The sequence below is a fragment of the Sander vitreus genome, chromosome 5 (assembly GCF_031162955.1).
Source record: "Sander vitreus isolate 19-12246 chromosome 5, sanVit1, whole genome shotgun sequence".
NCBI classification, from domain to species: Eukaryota; Metazoa; Chordata; class Actinopteri; order Perciformes; family Percidae; genus Sander; species Sander vitreus.
Genome location: NC_135859.1, coordinates 29,979,291 through 29,999,863, shown reverse-complemented (window position 1 = coordinate 29,999,863; position 20,573 = coordinate 29,979,291). Strand labels below are relative to the sequence as shown.

Here is a 20,573-nt window from a genome sequence, read left to right as displayed (position 1 = left end):
AAGTCCACATGAGAACCCACACAGGCGAGAAGCCGTACCTTTGCATGACCTGTGAGTGAAGATTCTCTGACCCCTCAGCATTGATGAGGCACATGAGAATCCACACAGGTGAGAAGCTGTATACTTGTAAAACGTGGGAAAGATTTCAGATGCAACAATGAATTGAATGCTCACGTGAGAAGAACCCACACTTGTGAGAAGCTGTACCTTTGAAAATGCCTATAAGAGTGCATACAGATAACCGTTTTCAATGATAACTCACGCAGTGAGGAGGCACAAAATGGCAGCACTTGTGAAAAAAATGTTTTTTATCAAATCACATACTTGAAAAAAGCACCCGAGGATCAATAGTCACAGGAAAAACCAACGAGCTCAAAGTGGAGATGTGTTCACTAACTGAACGAAATACACTTTTGCAGTAGCGACATCTCTTTAACTGAATGTAAAATACTTTTCACAAAGATGAGAAGTCATCATCTCAGTGTGAAGTTACCCTTTATATCACTATTACTGATATTTCGTTTAGCAATCAGTATTTCTTTGAAACACAATAATCTCCCAAATCAAGGAACATTTTAGTTCCACAGAGAGTGCACAGAAACGACTGTAAAGAGTTTTTCCTCAGTCGCTTTGGCACATTTCTTAGATCAGAATTAAAAAATATAAACAAATTGTTTAACTTCCACATCATCTAGGGACTTGCACACACCATAAAAGCAATTCATTTCTCATTCTTTAGAACAAATGCGTTGGTACATACATGCAAATGATTATGTACAATTGTCTACTGTTTCCAACATCATCAATTTCTTTGTCATGTTGATCAAAATGTATTATACTGGTTCTCTGTCTTTTGTATAATCTAACCCCCCAAAACATCTCTGCATTATTGCATGAGTCATTACATGCTAAATGATTGAACCAGTTGTCATAATCTGTCAACGGTATTTTATTTACATTTCTATTACACTTTTTTTTCTGAATGTTTCTGAATTGACAACATTGCTAAGCATTTTTACTATCTTGTTCAGAAACCGTGACACAAGGACTTGTCATTTTGATGGCATGACATGTTCATTGACCTAAATATATACTTTTTTGAAATAAACTAAGGATTTTGAGCAAGTTGAGGTCTTTTGCAAGTAATCGTGTGGTGCTGTTTGGATGAAATTTTTCAAGAAATGCACTTACTGTTTTGCAAATGTCAAGCAAATGTTATGCAGCTATATTTACAATAATGACTTTGAAGGTTAAGATACAAATAAAGAAAATATAATGAACTTATAAAGGAAGATGCATTGTTAATCTGTCCCAACATTATGTTAAAAAAGGAGTCCAACTCACAACTGTTGAACCTTACAGACTCCAACATTAGACTAAAATCCATAATTTTATGGCATATATATTTTTTGCTTACTTGCTCACTCTTACTCTCACTTAACGAACATTGTGAATACACTGGTATATGTCTTTTGAGATATAGTTTTCACACAAAACCATTATCTGCGAATCAACAAAGAAGATGGCTTTTAATACTTTCAAATGAGTCTTGAATAAGTCTGATAATAATTTCGAAATCAAATTCCAGTCAGTTGAAAGCGGAACGAAAAGCTCCTGCACTTCCACTGTCGCAACTGCCAGTGTGACATCCGGCGGAAGTAAACAAAACAAGCACATGTAGCCGCTTTAGCTGCATGCACGCCGTTTATATACTGTCTATGCATGCACGCAGTAAATCAGCTCAAAGACGGTATTGAAGTCGTAGCGTAGAAAATTATTTCACGTGTAGTCCCATGCGTGTAGTACACCAACAATGTCTTCCGTTCAGCATTTAAAACAGTTCGTCAACGAGCGACTAACTGCTGCCGCTGAAGAAATATTCGGAGTTTTTGAAAAAACTATCGTCGAGTACGAGGAAGAGCTCGGTCGTCAGCGCAGACTGTTGGATAGCGTTTGTAAACCTGAAATAACATTACTCAGGATAGGTGTGTAAAACCTCAACGGTCTTTAAAAACTAACATATGGGGTTGTGACTCATATAGGACCCTTATGGTTTAAAGACATATATGCCTATTTGATGTTTTTCTGTCCTGTTTATCTATCATCACAGTAGCGTTAGTATCTTATCCCTTTTGTTCTCTGTCCCTCCAGAGCTCCCACAGCCACGTGTCTGTAAGGAGGAGGTTCTCGATGACCAGCAGCACCTCTGTATTCAGGAGAGGAACTCCAGTCTGGACCAAGAGGAGCCAGAGCCTCCACAGATTAAAGAGGAACAGGAGGAACTCTGCGTCAGTCAGGAGGGAGAGCAGCTTGTACTGAAGCAGGAGACCGATGCCTTTACGTTGACTCCTACTTATGAGGAAAGTGGCCACAGTGAAGGTCAGACTCTGAACTTCAGTATGGACGAGACTCAGGTTGCAGTGGAGAAAAATCCTCTAAACTACATTTGGGTTAAAAGCTCTGTGGTATCAGAAGCAAACAGTGACCACCAGCTCCTCTCTCACAACTCTCATGAAGCTGAGAGCCAAGATCAGAAAGGAGGAGAAGACTCAGGATCAACTAGAAATGCAGAGCCAGAACCAAACAAGAGACATCACAGAAGCAGAGGTCACAGTAGCAATGTGAACAACCCTAACCTCTCAGAGATTCACCGTGATGCTCACGCAAGTAAAACATCTTCTAAATGTGATGTATGTGGAAAAGAGTTTAAGTATAATTCAGTGTTGCAGAGACACGTGAGAACCCACACAGGTGAGAGGCCTTATACTTGTAAAACATGTGGGAAAGATTTCACTCAGATGTCAACATTGAAGGATCATATAACAATCCACACAAATGAGAAGCTGTATATTTGTAAAACATGTGGGAAAGAATTCTTACGTAGCGAGCAATTAAAACTCCACATGAACATCCACACAGGTGAGAAGCCGTATACTTGTAAAACATGTGGGAAAGGATTTATAAGTAAAAGTTCCTTGAAAGGCCACATGAGAATCCACACAGGCGAGAAGCCGTTTATTTGTAAAACATGTGGGAAAGATTTCATACGTAGCGAGCAATTAAAACTCCACATGAACATCCACACAGGTGAGAAGCCGTACACTTGTGAAACTTGTGGAAAACATTACAGACGTATTGGTGATTTGAACATCCACATGAAAATCCACACTGGTGAGACGCCGTACACTTGTAGATTTTGTGGAATGGGATTTAAACTGAATAGTGCTTTGAAAACCCACCTGAGAACCCACACATGGTGAGAAGCTGTATGCTTGTCAAACATGGGAAAGATTTCAGAATCTTCGATACCTGTACCGATAGCAATACTGTGACTTTGATGCCGGTTCCTGAACGGTACTTTGTTCTATACCAATTTTATGAAATCAATTTTAATGAAAAGAAACGACAACATTAACCATTATTGCACAAGTCTTTTTCATTATCATTTTTCAGCTCCTACTAGACAAGCCCCGTCTCTGTGCGTAACGTAGTTTTTCCTGCGTGTCTCTACAACATGTAATGTGAGACAGCCAATCAGCAGCATTATCAGATCTTGGTAGAAGCATGCGACACGCTTATTGGCTCACCGACGCTGATGAAATTTACTCCGTAGGTATTGAAATTTGGTATTGAATGACAAGACATTTTATGATACTCGATACTAAGGAGGCAATTCGCTCAGTGCCTAAAAAGTATCGAATAGAGTACAAAGGGTATTAAATATACATACATACATATACACACACACAGAGTACAACACCAATTCTGACGATGGAAGTGCTGTAAATCGGTTTTGTCTTTTTATGTATCACAATGACATGGTATGTCAACAAATTAAAATACAAAAGGAAAGTTGTAATTGTGAATGTTGTCCAATTTCTTGCAATCATTGTCCCACATACAGTAACGTGCAACTTAGTACTGTTGAAATTGATAGATGCCATACAGAAAAAGTGGTCTTGTGCCTTTTCAATCTTTGTCATCACATGTTGTTGCCATAACTTGCATCAGAACATAAATAATATGTGATTTAAAGTAATTGTGTGAGCTCGATGGTGTTTTTTGTGTTAATGTACATTTTCTAAGTATGTCAAAATCACTTCAAAAGTTTAACAAGGGCTTCATATCTAAGTACGTCTTGTAGTTTTATATGAAGCCCCCTAGACATCTTTTTGAGAAGTCAGATTTTACATTTGAGAGTGACTGGCATTACAGTTTTATATTACCATATAAGTAGGGTTGGGTATTGTTTGGTTTTTTTCCGATACCGGTGCTAAATCAATACTTTTAAAACGGTGCCAGTGCCTAAATTGCTGGTAAATGACAAAACAATCACCAGATGGGAAAAGGGTATTTTACAATAACTTAAAATGCACCACAAGGCTGGCGAGTTTCAAGTGAACGCACCGTCTGTGTGTTGTTTTTCCGACAGCGGCAGCTGCAGCCAGACTGTTAGGTCCCGGTGTTGGAATCCTCTACAGGGAAATACAGTCACACTTTACACCGTTTAATGTTAGCTGTCAGCATTTTAACCATTGTGTTTAATCCAGCTACTAGCTAACGGTAACGTAGCGTCCCGTGCAGCGATGCTTCTGAAAAAAAAAAGAGTCAGGTACCGCAATGAGGAACCAAAATTTCCGTTCTTATTCGGTCTCGCTACTACCGTTTACGTCGGAACCGGTGCCCTATTGGCACCGCGTTTCAGTACCCAACCCTACATATACGAAATCCTATTTTATGTCAAAATGTCTCTTTTTTTTTTTTTCTGGCCAAATGTATGGCATTTTTTCTTAATAAATGATTAATTAATTATTAAATTAGTTTCCGGTTAATGACTATTTTAGATAATCCAATGCCAACAATTCTAAAAAACTTTTACTAGGCTACATTTTGCTGATCTGTCATTTTACTGAACTTACATTTAGATGCACTGTGTATTATTACACATGTGTTCTGAAATAGTCATAATACTTTCACCACTGTTTATTTTAAAAAAGTAAAATTATCTGCAAAATTAACAAAAAAGATTGCTGGTAGTTATTAGAAGTTTACTAAATAGTATCAAAAATCCCTTAGAATGAAGTGAGATAGATGTAAACATTCTTGCTACTGATGTTAAACACACATTTTGAATAAAAGGCTATCAGTTGAAAGCGGAGCTAAAAGCTACACTTCCACTGTTTGACTCAGAACTCAACAGGGTGTACCCGGCGGAGGTAAACGATACAAGCTACGTGCACGTTGTAAATATGCTCAAAGACGATATTGTAGTCGTATCTAGGCCTGCATGATAAATCGTTATAAAATCGCAATCTCGATTCACCACTGTTCGCGATTTAAGTTTTAAATGACTTTGATTTCTTTCTCTCCTTCAATTAATTTATTGAAAGCAATTGACTTTGACATGCTTTAATTATATTAAGACATGTTCAAGGAGTTCAGATAGAGCCTGTATCAGGACCATATTTAGTTCAATGTGTTATATGTCACTATTTTTGGTAGCCTACCGTACTTAAATAGCCAGTGTACTTTATTTTCTTTATTCATTGAAGCCTCTATGTTTACAGGCTTGTGGTGATGCGCAATGTGCTATAGGTGCCAAAAAAAAAACCTGTTTGGTACTGCCAGTTTGTTTTGTTTTGTCATGGTTCATGTGTGCAATAAACACACTTTATGAGAAAACAATCGTGGCAGAGAATCGTGATATCAATTCTAAGCTAAATAATTGTGATTCATATTTTTCCCCGAATCGTGCAGGCCTATTCGTAGCGCAGATAATTATTTCAGTTGAAATAAAACAACAATGTCTTCAGTATTTAAGACGGTTTGTCAACGTGCGACTAACTGCTGCTGCTGAAGAAATATTCGGAGTTTTTGAAAAAACTATCGTTGAGTACGAGGAAGAGCTCGGTCATCAGCGCAGACTGTTGGATAGCGTTTGTAAACCTGAAATAAATGTACTCAGAATAGGTGTGTAAAACCTTAATGGTCTTTAAAAACTAACAGAGGAGTATGATGCATATAGGATCCTAACGGTTTAAAGATGTGTTGTATTTTTCTGCCCAGTTGTCCGTTTTTCTAGTAGTATCCTATCCCTTTTGTTCTCTGTCCCTCCAGAGCTCCCACAGCCACGTGTCTGTAAGGAGGAGGAGGTTCTCGCTGACCAGCAGCACCTCTGTATTCAGGAGAGGAACTCCAGTCTGGACCAAGAGGAGCCAGAGCCTCCACAGATTAAAGAGGAACAGGAGGAACTCTGCGTCAGTCAGGAGGGAGAGCAGCTTGTACTGAAGCAGGAGACCGATGCCTTTACGTTGACTCCTACTTATGAGGAAAGTGGCCACAGTGAAGGTCAGACTCTGAACTTCAGTATGGACGAGACTCAGGTTGCAGTGGAGAAAAATCCAAACAAGAGACATCACAGAAGCAGAGGTCACAGTAGCAATGTGAACAACCCTAACCTCTCAGAGATTCACCGTGATGCTCACGCAAGTAAAACATCTTCTAAATGTGATGTATGTGGAAAAGAGTTTAAGTATAATTCAGTGTTGCAGAGACACGTGAGAACCCACACAGGTGAGAGGCCCTATACTTGTAAAACATGTGGGAAAGATTTCACTCAGATGTCAACATTGAAGGATCATATAACAATCCACACAAATGAGAAGCTGTATATTTGTAAAACATGTGGGAAAGAATTCTTACGTAGCGATTATTTAAATGTCCACATGAAAACCCACACAGGTGAGAAGCCGTATACTTGTAAAACATGTGGGAAAGGATATATAGGTAAAAGTTCCTTGAAAGGCCACATGAGAATCCACACAGGCGAGAAGCCGTTTATTTGTAAAACATGTGGGAAAGATTTCGTACGTAGCGAGCAATTAAAACTCCACATGAGAATCCACACAGGTGAGAAGCCGTACACTTGTGAAACATGTGGGAAAGATTTCAGACAGAGTGCTGATTTAAATATCCACATGAGAACCCACACAGGTGAGAAGCCGTACACTTGTAGATTTTGTGGAATGGGATTTAAACTGAATAGTGCTTTGAAAACCCACCTGAGAACCCACACATGGTGAGAAGCTGTATGCTTGTCAAACATGGGAAAGATTTCAGAATCTTCGATACCTGTACCGATAGCAATACTGTGACTTTGATGCCGGTTCCTGAACGGTACTTTGTTCTATACCAATTTTATGAAATCAATTTTAATGAAAAGAAACGACAACATTAACCATTATTGCACAAGTCTTTTTCATTATCATTTTTCAGCTCCTACTAGACAAGCCCTGTCTCTGTGCGTAACGTAGTTTTTCCTGCGTGTCTCTACAACATGTAATGTGAAACAGCCAATCAGCAGCATTATCAGATCTTGGTAGAAGCATGCGACACGCTTATTGGCTCACCGACGCTGATGAAATTTACTCCGTAGGTATTGAAATTTGGTATTGAATGACAAGACATTTTATGATACTCGATACTAAGGAGGCAATTCGCTCAGTGCCTAAAAAGTATCGAATAGGGTACGCAGCCCCCCCACACACACACACACACACACACACACACACACACCATCTCGGCATTATTGTAATGCCTGAGTAATTACATGCAAAATTATTGAACCAGTTGCCATAATCGGTCAGTCGTATTTTATATACATTTATACACTTTTGTGTAAATGTGTCCTGAATTGACGAATTGCTCTCTTGACTTTCACTAATAAAGGGGAATGTGAAGTGTTAGATAACTAATGATCAACCTGTTCACCTAAATGGCTCAAAAGTGCATCTCATGAGACTTCAATTGGCAAGCATATACACACACACACACACACACACACACAACACAACACCAATTCTGACGATGGAAGTGCTGTAAATCGGTCTTGTCTTTTTTTTAATTTATTTTTTATGTATCACAATGACATGGTCTGTCAACAAATTAAAATACAAAAGGAAAGTTGTAATTGTGAATGTTGTCCAATTTCTTGCAATCATTGTCCCACATACAGTAACGTGCAACTTAGGACTGTTGAAATTGATAGATCACATGTTGATCATGTTGATCACATGAGGAATATCATCTAAACTACATTTGGGTTAACCAGCTCCTCTCTCACAACTCTCATGAAGCTGAGAGCCAAGATCAGAAAGGAGGAGAAGACTCAGGATCAACTAGAAATGCAGAGCCAGAACCAAACAAGAGACATCACAGAAGCAGAGGTCACAGTAGCAATGTGAACAACCCTAACCTCTCAGAGATTCACCGTGATGCTCACGCAAGTAAAACATCTTCTAAATGTGATGTATGTGGAAAAGAGTTTAAGTATCATTCACGATTGCAAAGACACATGAGAACCCACACAGGTGAGAGGCCTTATACTTGCAAAACGTGGGAAAGATTTCAATCAGATGTCAACATTGAAGGATCATATAAGAATCCACACAAATGAGCCTTATACTTGTAAAACATGCGAGAAAGATTTCCGACGTACATCAGATTTGAATGTCCACATGAGAATCCACACAGGTGAGAAGCCGTACCTTTGCAATACCTGTGGAAAAAAATTATGTAATGCTACAGCATTGATACGACATATGAGAATCCATACAGGTGAGAAACCACATACTTGTAAAACATGTGGGAAAGATTTCAGACGTAGCGATGAATTGAATGTCCACATGAGAATCCATACAGGTGAGAAGCAGTATATTTGTAAAACGTGGAAAAGGATTTAAATCTAATAGTGTTTTAAAAGCCCACATGAGAACCCACAGTGGTGAGAAACCGTAACTTTGCTAAGGCATACAAGAATGCATACTGATAAGTAGTTTCCCTTTATATCACTATTACGGATATTTTTGTTAGCAAACAGTATTTCTTTGAAACAATCGTAATCTCACAAATCAAGGAAAATGTTAGTTCCACAGTGAGTGCCCAGAGGTAGCTGTTAAAGGACAATTCCGGCGCAAAACAAACCTAGGGGTTATTAACAGATGTGTACCCACTCTGTCGCTCTCTGGGACATGTTTTCATGCTAATCGAATGAGTTTTTAGCTTGCAAGACGCTAGTATTCGGGGCACAGGGAATGTAAAAACAAATTGCTATTTATACCACTAAAAAGGCTCAAAATATCACCAAACTTCAACGGTAGCATAATGAGGGTCCCAACATGTTAACCGAAGCATTGAGAACTCTGTAAGTGTACAGACAGTTTATTGAACGAAGCGCTGCGGGAGCTCCGTGAAAGGGCTACGAGAGAGAGAGAGCTAGCTACCGGTAGTCAATGTCGCAACACAGCCTCATACTTCGGGAAACTGGTGGTGTACCTACGGACATTGTGAAGCTATGGCCACCTGTTCAGTGTGTCTGTGTTGCAAGGAGTGCGACCTGTTGCGTCGCGATGCCCAAGAGACGCAGTGTTTTGTACAGTCTGAAGATTTCCCCTTTCTGATAAACAGGGCTGTACTTGAAACTTTTTCTGCGACCCAGACCGGAGGGACCAGATGGACAGTTATCCACTGAGTAAGTACACTAGACAAGTTATGCAGAGTGAGATTCTTTCAGACATATTGAGCAAATTGCTTTTGATTTTAGTTTGCATCGCCAGCTGTAAGTCATGACTGTTTTTCAAGACGGCAGCGGCATGTAAACATGAACGCGAGTGTCATTATAATCTATCTTTTCAATAAACTGTCTGTACACTTACAAAGTTCTCAATGCTTCGGTTAACATTTAGGGACCCTCATCATGCTACCGTTGAAGTTTGGTGATATTTTGAGCCTTGTTAGTGGTATAAATAGCGATTTGTTTTTACGTTCCCTGTGCCCCGAATACTAGCGTTGTAAGCTAATCGGTGGTCTGCGCTAGCGTCTTGCAAGCTAAAAACTCATTCGATTAGCATGAAAACATGTCCCAGAGAGCGACAGACTGGGTACACATCTGTTAATAACTTTGACACAAACATGCAAATGATTATGTACAATGGTCTGCTGTTTCCTACATCATCAATTTCTTTGTCATGTTGATCAAATTATAATGTACAACATTGAAAAAGCACATGAAAATCCACACAGGTTTGATCAATAAACATATTTGAAAAAAAAGAAAAGAAAATCCACACAAGTGAGAAGCCGTACGGGAAAGTTTCAAACGTAGCTTTGATTTGAATGTCCATATGAGAATCCACACAGGTGAGAAGCCGTATACTTGCAAAACATGTGGGAATGATTTCCATCAGATATCATCATTGAAGTACCATACATCAACCCATACAGGCGAGAAGCCACATTCTTGCAAAACGTGGAAAAGGTTTCGTATGTGAGAGTGTCTTGAAAGTTCACATGAAAACCATACAGGCGAGAAGCTGTATACTTGTACAACGTGGGAAAGGTTTCATATATAATAGTGATAATAGTGTCTTTAAAGTCCACATGAGAACCCACACAGGGTGTGTGTGTGTATATATATATATATATATATATATATATATATATATATATATATATATATATACACAGTGAAATAAATATATACATAGTGAAATACTGTATAGTCTTTTTTTAAGATAATTTTTTGGGCTTTCATTGCCTTTATTGACAGGACAGCTTGAAGACAGGAAAGGGGAAGGAGAGTGGGGTGACGACCTGCAGCAAAGGGCTGTGGGTCGGATTCGAACCCATGGCCGATTTGCAAAACCTTAGCGTCATGAATCCAGAAACGTTAGATTAAGCAAATTATATTTAAATTGGGTGAGGTTGTATAGGCTCCCCACCTATTTTTCTGGCAGTTCACTGTATACCCATCGATCAGCCATAAAAGCCATTGGAATTTACTATATAGCCTATATATATTATCTCCATTTTGCTGGGTTTATTTTCAATATGTTAATTAATCCAGATTACACTTATGACGGAGATACCTTTCATTTTATTTATTACACAATAACATTTCAACCTGAACCTTAAATGTATTTTTGACAAGGTTTCATTGCGTTTCTGGGAGTTTCCTAGCAAGGGTGCACTTGCTAAATTTATCTCCACCAGAGATCTTAATAATTTGACTCAACAACATTGTGATATCAAGAATGAGACACTAGGTGACAGCAGTACTCCTTTTTCACATGAAGACCCATTCAATCAAAGCCCCTTTGTCAGTGGTTTGGTTCGAGCAATATAAACCACATTGCACTTAGCCAGTGATACTGATACTTTGTTGTCATACCCTAGTAGTTTTATGATTATCTTTCTTTAAAAGCAGACAGTTTCTACCTCATCCAATCTCTTCCTCTGGAGGTTCCCCTGTTATATTTTAAATGGTTCAATAGAATAACAAAGACATTTATTTGGAATGGTAAAAAACCCTGGCTACATAAAGATAAAGCCCTGTTAATAGAGGGGGCCTGGGTCTGCCAAAGACGTTGTATTACTACTATGGGTTATTTTATTGTATTCTCTTGATGGTTACTGTGATATCTGAAGATTTACAACTTTGACTTAAGGATTGCCATATAAGGGAATTCCTATGAACTTTACCCTACTGTTGCTGAAACATTTGGAAACTGTTAACATTAGAAGGGGCCCCCTAAGACAGAAGATATTTTGTTGGAGTTATACCATGTATGGGGCCTTAAATGGTCAGTTTCCTACTCCAAGCATATACTCACACCCCCACTAAATGCACAGAATATATACAATGACATAACCGCAGAACTTCAGAGCGACAATATTTGAAAATTGGGTTGGTCGCCTCTCCGAGCTCCTGCAGAAGCTTGTAAAATAATGCTGAATTATTTGATGTAATAAACCTTTTTATAATCAAGAAACAGTGTCTGCGAAGTTCCTCTTCCACACATCGGCAGCGCAGCACTGCAACCAAGAAACAACATTACCTAAGTTGACGACCAAGGCCTGCTGCATGTGGGGTGATGATGAGAGTGTGTGTGTGTGTGTGTGTGTGTGTGTGTGTGTGTGTGTGTGTGTGTGTGTGTGTGTGTGGGGAGGGGTCACGGGAAGGGGATGTGTTAAGTTGTGAGCTGTATGTTTTGTGTTTCGTTTAAATAATAAAAAAATAAAAAACGTAAAACAAACCTAGGGGTTATTAACAGATGTGTACCCAGTCTGTCGCTCTCTGGGACATGTTTTCATGCTAATCGAATGAGTTTTTAGCTTGCAAGACGCTAGCGCAGACCACCGATTAGCTTACAACGCTAGTATTTGGGGCACAGGGAACGTAAAAACAAATTGCTATTTATACCACTAAAAAGGCTCAAAATATCACCACACTTCAACGGTAGCATAATGAGGGTCCCAACATGTTAACCGAAGCATTGAGAACTCTGTGAGTGTACAGACAGTTTATTGAACGAAGCGCTGCGGGAGCTCCGTGAAAGGGCTACGAGAGAGAGAGAGCTAGCTACCGGTAGTCAATGTCGCAACACAGCCTCATACTTCGGGAAACTGGTGGTGTACCTACGGACATTGTGAAGCTATGGCCACCTGTTCAGTGTGTCTGTGTTGCAAGGAGTGCGACCTGTTGCGTCGCGATGCCCAAGAGACGCAGTGTTTTGTACAGTCTGAAGATTTCCCCTCTCTGATAAACAGGGCTGTACTTGAAACTTTTTCGGCGACCCAGACCGGAGGGACCAGATGGACAGTTATCCACTGAGTAAGTACACTAGACAAGTTATGCAGAGTGAGATTCTTTCAGACATATTGAGCAAATTGCTTTTGATTTTAAATCACAAAAAAAAGTAAACAGTTTCTAAGTATGTCGTAACTGGTTTATTGTCTTGAAATAAGCAAAGGAAGTGACACATTGTGGTTACATTTTCTACCCATCCCAGTGGAAATGTAGTGACTCTTGTCAGTTGGACCTTTTGTCATCTTCTGTGCACCCCAGCCTATACAATTAATCTATTGTGTTGTTTTAAGGTTCGGCCCGGGGAAGTTTCCATAGAGGGAAATACTATTATTGCTCAATAATCAAAATATGAACGTGAATTCTTGTAGCCACTGTGGCTGTTTAATAGGTTTTTCTGTGGTTTTGTTGCCCACTATGTGTGTCTATTTATTGCTATATATAAATATGCTTTATCCAAACCATATTTTGATATTATATTCTTCATGCATAGGAAGTAAGGAATCGAAAGTTAAGAGACTACATTTCTTTGCTTTTCATTCAGTGAGAAACCTGGACTGTGCAACTATTAATAAACTCTATCCCCATCTGCCAATATAAGGTAGATTTTCAGGTCATGACATGCACTGACATAATTTAACAATATTTCATTTTAACGTCTCATCCCAGTTTACATAGTTTTCAATATTTGCACGTCAAAAGACATCTAGACGTGTTAAAAGTGGGCTACATTTAATTGAAATGTGAACATTTATTTACACATTTAGGTGACACGTTTCAACAGTATTTTCAGTTTGCATGTATGCATGTATCACCAAGGCAAATTCCATAGTTCCACTATTGTAAAAAATAAACTGCTTAATGATTCTGATTCTGGTCTGCATTACATCGAAATATAATAATTTAACGGTTAACGTAGCATTTAAAATGTTTGACTTTGGCCCTGTCACTTCCTAATCTGTAGGCTACCGGAAACCCATCCGTGCAGGTCCACTCCATAGACTGGTCCTATCTCCTGACCAATGGGCTATCCTGATCCTAACTGTTTACACACATGCGTAGAATAAAGCGGGTTTCCAGTATGGATCTGGCAGCCACAGGCTCCATCCAGTGGCAGTATCAAAAAAGACCATCTGGCAGACAGAAATGCATGCCTCTAACCCAGGGACACAGAATGCATCGATTTCCTAGCCTGACAATCCAGACCCACATCAAGATGTTGGGTCTAGGAACTCACCATTGGCAGGGCTCAATCCGAGGGGCGGGATAAACGGTTAACGGTTGTCAAATTCCCTCTGCACGCAATAGCCAACCAGAGCAACGCTAGTTGATAGATTAAACTTTTGCCGTATCCAGTCGGCAAAACTCCGAACACATCTTCCTTTTTTAAGAATGACTTCAGTGCTTAACTCCAAGTCTTCCAGAGTCGCGGCTAAAGCCGATTCGAAAGACCGCTGTTCGCCAGCAGCAACAGCCATGTTCTTTGTTTTCAAGTAGAAGGGAACCATCGCAACTCTGCCGTCCTTATGTTAAGCCCGCCCACCGACTCTATACACGATGTGATTGGCCTGACCAGAATTTGGGTTTTCCAGCTCGCAAGCCAACGGAGAGTTGCTAAACGACCCTGGCAGCAAATTACATTTGCTGCCGCTAGGGTGCGTCCAGATTTCTAGGCTATCAATTTCCACCAGGATTGTTGAAATTCTTGCATTGTTAAACTGGAACAGAGGCTTCCAGAGTTGTTGATAGTAGTTTCACCATCAACAAGTGCTGTAGACCGACCTCCTTTCTCTTCAAAATTACTGTTATTATTTTACCCCTTATCAAATTCTTTGAGTGTTGAGTAGGAAATGTCTCAATGGACCTTTTTTACAGCAGACATTTTGACTTGTCATAGTAGGAAAAGCACAGCTGAAATTGATAACCTTAACAATGGCTCAATTCCATCAAGTGTCCCAGTAAGCTATTTCAGTGAGTCAGCATGCTCAGTACCAGGGCCTCTCCTAAGTGGAATGCAGTCTTGAATACACCCGTGCTTTTCCTACTATGTCATGTCAACGTGTCTGCCGTGAAAAAGGTCTATATTTAACAGTTAGATAAAAGCACGCAGCAGCCTTGATTATTTAGTCGTGACCAAGACCAAGGCAAGTTTACAGTATGTAACAACAAGTACAACACGTTCTCAAGAAAGGACACAAAATCAAGTCAGGACTGAATGTGCTGCAGCACTGTTAGCTACAGCTACAACTGACCAATATTTAGCTGGTGGTTGGTAGAAATGTCCCCACCCTGGAGATGATTGTCAAACAACTCTGGTAAATAACACCAGGCACCACTGGCTGCACTTCAAAACTCTAAAACAGGCCTAAACACGAAGCTTACTGTAAGTGTGCAACATTGATAAACAATGACAGAAAACAAAACTTTAGACGTTTGCATGGCACTTTTGTCAATCACGTGACAATGCCAATAATAATAATAAAAAATGTTGGGCCTGTGTTTAATTGCAGAATGTCTGTAATCAGTGGATTTCTCAGCAGCAGACCACAGCAATTGTGTAGGTTAACCGCTATGAGAAATGTAGTTCCTCTACAGTAGTGACTCAGAGTTTGAACAAATAACAAAACCCATCGGAGAAAGTCCATCACACTTCCAACGAAAAAGACATGTAGAGTTTCATTTCCACATACAACATTCACCATCATCCTCATCTGAAGACCTCCGTGTATAAAATGTTTTTGAAAAAATGATTAAAAAGGTATAGAACATTTAAAATGGAAATATTGCATTTTAGAATAAAACCTATTTGTTTTCAAAGGGAGATGTGTATTGTGGCCTCCTTGATGTTGGATGATTATCCATCACAGATTAAATTCTTGCATGTCCTCTGATGCCCAAAATAGTGTGAGAGCTTCAAAGATGCATAACTAGATGTCATCTACTGTACTTTCACTCTGAGTGTGCCCAGCAGGCCTGCTTCATCCCAGAAGTACATCTTGCATGCTGTTCAGTTTTCATGACATAACTTGTTGGGTCTTCCACTGTCCTTGAAAAATTCCTGAAGGCTACATTTCAGCAGGATGGGAGAGATGCTCCTTTATACCATTCTGGTTACCATTTCAACTGGTTCATAAACCATGTAATTGTCATAGTCCAGCTAAAGAGACTGCATGAGCTGAAAACTGATACTAACTAACCGTCAACATTTGGAAAAATGTGAATGCTTGACAAGAGGTAGAGGAGAAAATTGACACCACTCCTTTTGTTTTGGCCCGGGGGTAGCATAACCTGCCATACAAGTTATTTTTACACTTCGGTGCCGCTGAAGAAATATTCGGAGTTTTTGAAAAAACTATCGTCGAGTACGAGGAAGAGCTCGGTCATCAGCGCAGACTGTTGGAGGATATCGTTTGGAAACCCGAAATGAATGTACTCATGATAGGTTTGTAAAACATGATCTTTTTTATTAAAAAGGGGGCAACAGCTCCAGCAGGGGACCACAAACTTCCCTTTCCCCAGCCACATTACAGTTTTTGCCGATTGCTTACACACTTGTTGCGGAATGTGGATCATTGTGTCAAAGAGTTCACACAAGCCAAATAAGACACTTTGTATACTTATTTTCTCATACAGGCTTGAAAGATTGTTCCAGAACAGAACATCTAATTACATTTCAATGAACGCACAAATAGCAAGGCATCAGGAAAAAAATAAATATATAAATATATATATATATATATATATATATATATTTATATTTATATTTATATATATATATATATATATATATATATATATATATATATTTATATATACATACAGTTTCTTTTTTCCCATTGCAGGTTTTTACAACAAAAAACACAAATAAAAGTAGAATAACAGTACAGTAATCAATACAATATGTTACTGTAAACAAACAATATACAATAAATGGATGGATGGTATATGGATCCCACCTTCTGTTGGGTCTGGCCAGATCACCTCATTCACATCACAAGCAATATCATCCCTGGCCATGCAACGGGGGAAATATGGCCTTGCATGCTGTATCCAACCTTGGACTGACCCTGACTGACCCCACCTCAGTGTCTCTGCATGCCTCTTCCATTGCTTGCAGAACAGGCATGCAGACATGTGGTCGTACACTTTCCAATGCCAAGCCAAATTCATCAGTTGGATTGAGAAATGGGGAGTAAGGGGTCAAGTAGGGACCTAGAGTGGCATGGTGATGGAGCACTCTTTGAAGACTAATGGCAGTGTTTTCCCAATGATTGCTAGAGTTTTCATTCTTAAGCAAAGTGTCCAATGTAAGAAACGGTGTGTAGTGTTATGCAAGAAGTGTGTTGCAGAAGTGCAAACAAAGTGCAAAGTAGAAAATGTGTTTGTACTTTTGGCGTCTTTGTTTAAGACTTGGTTACAAAAGTTAAGGTTTTGATGCTTTTGTCTAAGCGCTCACTTTCAGGGTGTAATCAATCGGCGAAAACTGTTACCAGCTCTGACTGGGGGATCCCGAGGCGTTCCGAGGCCAGGGTGCAGATATAGTATCTCCACCTAGTCCTGGGTCTTCCCCAAGGTCTCCTCCCAGCTCGACATGACTGGAACACCTCCCTAGGGAGGCGACCAGGGGGCATCCTTACCAGATGCCCAAACCACCTCAGCTGGCTCCTTTCCATGAATATATATGATCCTAATGGTTTAAAGCAGGGATCTTCAACAGGGGGTCCAGGACCCCTATGGGGTCCTCAGAGTCAATGCACTTTTTAATTTTTTCAAAAATGAAAAAGTCTTAACATGAATCCAACATATTATAAGCAAAAATAAATCGACATTGCTTACTGGCCTATAGGTAAGGTAGTCACTAAGGTAGCCACCCACAGATACAGTTAATCCTAAGGAGTCACTGTGCCACATGTATGTTTTACATTAAGACATGATTTATAAAATCATGCCAATAATTATTAAGCTATTTGAATAGCTTAGTATTCTATGCAAAAAAGGTATGTATAAAGGCTTTAGGCCGCCCTACGTGTTATTGTAGGCCTAGTTTAATATGCAACTTCATTTTAGACAATATATGTAGTAGGGGGTCCCTGATCTGTCTCTCTTTCAGTTAAGGGGTCCTTGGTTAAAAAACGTTGAAGACCCCTGGTTTAAAGACATTTTTTTTTTCTGCTGCAATTTTTCTATCACCACAGTAGTATCCTATCCCTTTCGTTCGCTGTCTCTCCAGAGCTCCCACAGCCACGTGTCTGTAAGGAGGAGGAGGTTTTCGCTGACCAGCAGCACCTCTGTATTCAGGAGAGGAACTCCGGTCTGGACCAAGAGGAGCCAGAGCCTCCACAGATTAAAGAGGAACTCTGCGTCAGTCAGGAGGGAGAGCAGCTTGTACTGAAGCAGGAGACCGATGCCTTTACGTTGACTCCTACTTATGAGGAAAGTGGCCACAGTGAAGGTCAGATTGCAGTGGAGAAAAATCCTCCAAACTACATTTGGGTTAAAAGCTCTGTGGTATCAGAAGCAAACAGTGACCACCAGCTCCTCTCTCACAACTCTCATGAAGCTGAGAGCCAAGATCAGAAAGGAGGAGAAGACTCAGGATTAACTAGAAATGCAGAGCCAGAACCAAACAAGAGACATCACAGAAGCAGAGGTCACAGTAGCAATGTGAACAACTCTAACTTGTCAGAGCGTCACAGTATTACTCACACGGGTAAAACATCTTCTAAATGTGATGTATGTGGAAAAGAGTTTAAATATCATTCACGATTGCAAAGACACATGAGAACCCACACAGGTGAGAGGCCTTATACTTGCAAAACATGTGGGAAAGATTTCAATCAGATGTCAACATTGAAGGATCATATAAGAATCCACACAAATGAGCCTTATACTTGTAAAACATGCGAGAAAGATTTCCGACGTACATCAGATTTGAATGTCCACATGAGAACCCACACAGGTGAGAGGCCTTATACTTGCAAAACATGTGGGAAAGATTTCGGAACTAGCTATGAATTGAATGTCCACATGCATGAGAACCCACACAGGTGAGAAGCCGTACCTTTGCAAGACCTGCGGGAAAAGATTCAGAGCCACTTCAGCAGTGAAAGTCCACATGAGAGTCCACACAGGGGAGAAGTCGTATACTTGCAAAACATGCGGGAGAGCTTTCCGAAATGTTGGTCACTTGACAATCCACATGAGAATCCACACAGGTGAGAAGCCGTATACTTGCAAAACATGCGGGAAAGGTTTCACATGTAGTAGTCACTTGAAACTCCACAAGAGAATGCACACAGGTGAGAAACCGTACCTTTGCATGACCTGCGGGAAAAGATTCAGTGACAATTCAGCATTGATATGGCATACGAGAATCCACACAGGTGAGAGGCCTTATACTTGCAAAACATGGGAAGGATTTCAATCGGCCGTCATCATTGAAGTGTCATGTAACAACCCACACAGGCGAGAAGCCGCATATTTGTATAACGTGGGAAAGGTTTCACATGTAATAGTGTCTTGACAAAACACATGAGAATCCACACAGGTGAGAAGCCGTATTCTTGTAAAACGTGTGGGGAAAATTTCAGACGTAGCGATAAATTGAATGTGCACATTAGAAGAACCCACACAGGTGAGAAGCCGCACTATTGCAAAGCCACGTAAGAGGGCATACAGACACGTAGTTTTCTATTTGAACTCACGCGACTGAGGTGTCATAATGTGGAGAAGGATTTTCTCAAATGACATTCCTAGGTTGAAACCTATGGTGCTTAATTGTGGTTAAATTGTTACAGGGATAGTCAGTGACGGTGTCTAAGAGGAATTCTTGGGGCCCAGACTGATCTCATGAAGTGGCGTATATATGACACGCCAATTGGTAGGCCGTTATTGGCGTGCTATGAAGACGCGCACTCGCTTTTCAGCGTGTTTATCAACGCCGTTTGTCCTCCATTGACTTACATTACCTTGCGTTTGCGTGTGAATTGACACCGTAGCGAGTAGTATGAAAAGGTGGTTGGTCGGGTTGGTGGATGGGTAAAACACAGGACTTTCACACAGGAGAGCAGGGATCGCGTCCCACGTGTGATGTTTCCTTTGTTTTCCGCGCGCGTTGTTTCCTTACCATGCTTTTCTTTTCCTAAACCCAACCGGTTTGTCTTTTCCCCCCGCGTGTGACGTTAAAACCAACCGTAGCCTTGCGATAACACGCCACATGGCTTTAGAAAGTGGCGTGTATGTTTACGCTGTGATACAGCAGACTGCCGTCCGCTGTTTACGGCGTAGACATACACGCGGATAGCTCAAAATGCGTAAAGATAACACGCCACTTGGCTTTAGGAAAGTGGCGTGTATGTTTACGCGAAGTCATGATGCCACATTATGGGGCCTCATTTATCAACCGTGCGTACGCACAGATGTATGCGTATGTAATGCATAACAACATCGCCGCGCAAAGTGTGGAATTTACCAGCTTGTACTTACACTTAGGAATGTGTGTAAATATAAGCACAGCTCTGGCCATGCTTACGAACAGAATCTAGTGGTAGAATAGCGATACTACACACACAGTATGTCTCAGTATGCATTACGTAATCAACATCCACATATGTCCTGTGTTTCCTTTTATTAGAAAACACTCAATCATTTGTCTAGTTTTAAACAGACAAGTTGCCCAATTGGTGTCAAATCCTATAAAAGACTGTGATGTGACAAATGTTTGAAATATAGTGCAATGGCTTATGGGAAGACTTGGCAAACAATGTGCTCAAAGATCGCGCTGATCTGCTTGGGGAGGGCACAGAGTGGCTTCTAAGTATGTACTGCTTCCCCAAAAATGTACTGCTGGATTTGCGATGTGATATTTGTGACCTTCTCCCATGCAGCATTTTTTCTTTTGTTTGTAATTCCTCCTGCACGGATTGAACCA

General features: G+C 40.2%; 2 protein-coding genes across 3 annotated transcripts; both read left to right on the top strand.

The window, feature by feature from the left end:
- Positions 1-1,658: 1,658 nt before the first annotated feature.
- LOC144518629 (uncharacterized) lies at positions 1,659-7,969 on the top strand. Of its 2 annotated transcripts, XM_078251437.1 has the most exons (4): positions 1,659-1,985; positions 2,152-2,433; positions 2,581-2,667; positions 6,118-7,969. In XM_078251437.1, exons 1-4 carry the CDS (start codon positions 1,814-1,816, stop codon positions 7,080-7,082), a joined length of 1,506 nt encoding a protein of 501 aa, XP_078107563.1. In that variant the 5' UTR covers positions 1,659-1,813; the 3' UTR covers positions 7,083-7,969. The 2 variants fall into 2 exon arrangements, with proteins under 2 accessions (XP_078107563.1, XP_078107562.1); XM_078251436.1 differs by having other exon boundaries at positions 2,152-2,667.
- LOC144517755 (uncharacterized) lies at positions 7,387-18,769 on the top strand. Its single transcript, XM_078249874.1, has 3 exons — positions 7,387-7,431; positions 8,111-8,285; positions 17,874-18,769. The coding sequence occupies exons 1-3, from the start codon at positions 7,387-7,389 to the stop codon at positions 18,692-18,694; spliced, it is 1,041 nt and encodes a 346-aa protein (XP_078106000.1). The 3' UTR covers positions 18,695-18,769.
- Positions 18,770-20,573: the final 1,804 nt, after the last annotated feature.

What these genes read in the sequence shown, in the direction of transcription:
- LOC144518629 (XM_078251436.1), top strand. Translation starts at nt 1,814, where the DNA reads ATGTCTTCCGTTCAGCATTTAAAACAGTTCGTCAACGAGCGACTAACT. An exon ending in AATAACATTACTCAGGATAG is followed by an intron (nt 1,986 to 2,151) that starts GTGTGTAAAACC and finishes CTGTCCCTCCAG; the next exon opens with AGCTCCCACAGCCACGTGTC. An exon ending in TCACCGTGATGCTCACGCAA is followed by an intron (nt 2,668 to 6,117) that starts GTAAAACATCTT and finishes CTGTCCCTCCAG; the next exon opens with AGCTCCCACAGCCACGTGTC.
- LOC144517755 (XM_078249874.1), top strand. Translation starts at nt 7,387, where the DNA reads ATGCGACACGCTTATTGGCTCACCGACGCTGATGAAATTTACTCC. An exon ending in ACGCTGATGAAATTTACTCC is followed by an intron (nt 7,432 to 8,110) that starts GTAGGTATTGAA and finishes TGGGTTAACCAG; the next exon opens with CTCCTCTCTCACAACTCTCA. An exon ending in TCACCGTGATGCTCACGCAA is followed by an intron (nt 8,286 to 17,873) that starts GTAAAACATCTT and finishes CTGTCTCTCCAG; the next exon opens with AGCTCCCACAGCCACGTGTC.